The sequence below is a fragment of the Merops nubicus genome, unplaced genomic scaffold (genome assembly GCF_000691845.1).
Source record: "Merops nubicus isolate BGI_N331 unplaced genomic scaffold, ASM69184v1 scaffold53334, whole genome shotgun sequence".
In the NCBI taxonomy this organism is placed as follows: Eukaryota; Metazoa; Chordata; class Aves; order Coraciiformes; family Meropidae; genus Merops; species Merops nubicus.
In genome coordinates, this window is record NW_008605964.1 from 1,328 (window position 1) to 4,861 (window position 3,534).

The 3,534-nt window shown below is 38.5% G+C and overlaps 1 protein-coding gene across 1 annotated transcript; it reads left to right on the top strand.

Annotated features, from left to right (window-relative positions):
- Positions 1-2,194: 2,194 nt before the first annotated feature.
- LOC103772151 (NADH dehydrogenase [ubiquinone] 1 alpha subcomplex subunit 12-like) lies at positions 2,195-2,999 on the top strand (the record flags this gene model as incomplete). The annotated part of the gene is made up of 2 exons (XM_008939469.1): positions 2,195-2,315; positions 2,912-2,999. Coding segments are annotated over exons 1-2 (209 nt in total), but the record flags the coding sequence as incomplete, so codon positions are not given.
- Positions 3,000-3,534: the final 535 nt, after the last annotated feature.

The following is a 3,534-nucleotide window of genomic DNA, read 5'->3' on the forward strand; positions in this document are numbered from 1 at the left end:
TTTCAGCTGAGCATGTCCTTGTCACTCAGTGTATTGCTCCCTTTACAATTATTACACATTTTAAATAATTTTCTCATTTGTTTCATGACACAATATTGTATGCTTTTCTGAAGTTGGCTTGACTTTTGGAAGGTCTCAACTTTGTGTTCCTCCTAGTTGTGGTGGCAGGCAGCTTCTGGCTTTTCTGTCTCCACCGCAGGAAGCAGTTCAGATAGACCTTCCTCTCACACAACTTTTTAGAAGGAAATTTGAGGCTGTTAAGCAGTATAAGTTAAGACAATATGTGAACTCCCTGGCTAGTATTTTACTATTATTTTCTGTCATCCTGCCAAGTTTTTTCTCTACTTTGTTTCCCTTCTCAGACTGTAGCTATTAACACTGACAGTTCTCAAGAAGAAATGGAGCTGGGGAAATAAAAGTGCAGAAGAGTTGAGTATTACAGTTCACCAGAGCACCTCTTCCAAAGCACATCTTAATGTATGTCTTGTCAGAGAGCTTTTGTGAGTCAAAGATTTCATGCTGTGTTGGTGCCTTTGTACCACAGGGATGGGAGCAGGTAACGCTGAAGGCAGTGCTGTCTAGTTTTTCTTTCAGAAGACTAAAGTTAAAAGGAAGGTGTGGTAGGTGGAGAACACCTCAGCCTCCTAACTACACCAGCCACAAACATAGCTGCTGCCTCTCCTTCACCTTTCAAGCCACAGAATCTTCCATCCCAGCTCAAGGTGTATCTTGCTTGCATCAGTTGTTAACGTTTAAGAAATTAATCCAAACAGGGACACTTTTTCTCCGTGAGAGTTTTATTCTGAATTTCCCTGCTTTTCTCTATACGTTTTCCCCTAAGGTGGCTGGACCAGATTTTATGCAGTAGATGTCAAATCAGTAAGAGCCTGTGTGCCTGGAAACATTCTGTTTACTCAAGACTCAGTGAAGTTGTGGAAAATGTCCACTGAAAGCCATAAATACCTCTTGGTGTTTGATGTCAATATTCAGGGCATGAAGTCAGGACAAGGACATAAGAACCCCTACAAGAAAGGGAGGGGAAGAAGGAAGGTAGAGCAGCAGTGAGATGACTCTTCCTTTTCCGAGGCTGGGAGCTTGGGCTTGTATAGGTGGACCAGAGATCGTTGAGTGTTTTTTTTTGACAGAGAAGAGCTGCGTCAAAGAATCTTTCTGTCTGGGAGGTTTAAAACAAGTACTTGGTGGAGTGATTATTGCTTTCATGTGCCATGGGAGAAAAGACCGCAAAAAAAATTGGTCTGTGGGTTATATAGTTAAACTCCCAGCTAAGGAAACACATGTGTGCACATCCCTTCTGTCACCTGGGGCTGAGTTCAGAGTGCATATAATACTACAAAGAACTTTTCCTTATGTAATTCTGCCTGGGATAAATGTCAGTAAAAAGGAAAACAAAGATGCAGATCTAGGGGGAAAAGAGCACTTTGGTGATTTTAACACTAGAATGTTAGTTAACTGCATATAGGTGCACTTTAATTATTCGTATGTACAGTAACGTTAAAATATGTTCTGTATAAACAGTTGAAACTGTTGAAAAGTTGTCCCTTATCTGGGTCAGTGTAAGTGTCCAGACTGTCAGCATAAATGCTTTCAGCTTTCACAGTTACACAAAAGCTGGAAAGTATCAATTGTAATTTAGGGTTTCGCAGCATTTCCTTGGCAAGCAGTTGCAATGGCTTAAAATATTACTATTTCTCTCCTGGAGGTTAGTGCCCACACAGGCATGTGAGGTCTCTTAGACTGCTTCAGTTTACAGTGGTCATCATGGCTGCTTGCCATGACAATTCAAGCTGAAATAATAGTAACAAATAGTGAAGAAAGATCCTTCACATCTTCAGCTAAGTCAATTAGCCTGTGTCTCTGGGACTTAATTCCTCAGTATTTAAGGTTTTGTGGGTGTTAAATTGTGTTATATTGTGGAGTTGCTTTACCTTCCATTCTAAAGAGCTTTAAAATAAATAATAGCCTCCAAGAGCCTTTTTGTCTGACTTCTGTTATCCTGTCAGTGGGGTGCACAGTAAAAGCACACTGACATTAGTTGCAGGAATAGTTGATTATGTTTTGCAGTCCTTAAGCTTGGATGTTTTTGTTTAATAGCTTTACAAACATGGGTTTAAGAGTTTTCATTACAGATTTTTACAATTCACAAAGAAACCTCTTATCACCACTTCATTCTAAGATGACATCAATTGAAACCGTTGTTTTGGGAATTCACAGGGTCAATGACTTGAAGACTGGTACACTGATAGGAATTGACAAATATGGGAACAAATACTACGAAGACAAAAGAAACTTCTTCGGTATGTGTGCTAATGTGAACACCTCTCCAGATTTGTATAGCTTGTGTGGTTTCTGCTAGTGAAATAGAACTTGTTGCCTATGAGATGGAGCTCATCGAAATGAGACATCTTCTGCCATCTTCTGTCTCTTCACTGCTTCCCCCAATTAATTTGCAATCATAGACAATCTGAAATAATAAGTATGGAATAAATATGCGCCAAGCAGATGCTCTCTCTGGAGGTATTCCTGTGTGATAATGTGATTGAGAGGTGAATTTGGTCCTTGACCTAAAAGCTGATAGCTTAATAGGTGAGGGAAAAGAGAACTGCCTTTAAAACTGCCTCATAGCTCTGCTTACTTGTTTGATCACTTCAGGGCAAAGAACCACAGGATAGGCTTAAACTGGTTACTGGTGTTGCTTCCTCATGAGAGCGTTAAATTCAGCCATATAAAAATAAAGTAACAATGGAAATACAGAAGACTTGGAAATAAGTACCCATAATAGTCAATACTTTTAGTGAAAATACTTTTCCTTGTGTTTTCATGAATTCTCTCCTTTATATGAAAATATATATTTTTTTTTAGCTAATATGATATTTCTGTTTGTTTATTTAAGGTCGACACAGATGGGTCATCTATACTGATGAAATGAATGGCAAAAATACGTTTTGGGAAGTTGATGGAAGTATGGTGCCCCCCGAATGGTAAACCATTTAGCTTAATAATGTGGACAGATACCAGTTGTGTAATTGCCTGTATATTTTATTATATTACAAAACAGAAGATTTAAAAAAAAACACAACCAATTTTTATGGTAATGATTTTTTTCTGGCTGCAGCTGTGTTGTATGTGACCAGAAGATTTCAGACTGGTTACTTTTAATTTTGGACTGCATTCTTAATGTTACATTGCTCACTGTCCTGAGAGTTGCACTGACAGCTTCATGGAATGAGAAAAGCATTTTGCTCACCAAATTGAGCAAGTCAAGCCAGTCTTCCAATTTTCATTATTAGCTGTGATTCCATCTTAATGTTTTGGCAAAGCCTACAATAGTATTGAGCTGTCAGAGAAAAAATATTTTTATTGTCCATTCTAGACAAGAACCTAAAGAACATAAGGCAATGATAAAACAAAATTCCTTAATGCACAGCCATTAACACTGTAATTGTTTCTGTTCATATCCACTGATACTTTACAAGGCAATGAACAGCAAAGATGCTCTGTGTGTTGACTGCCACT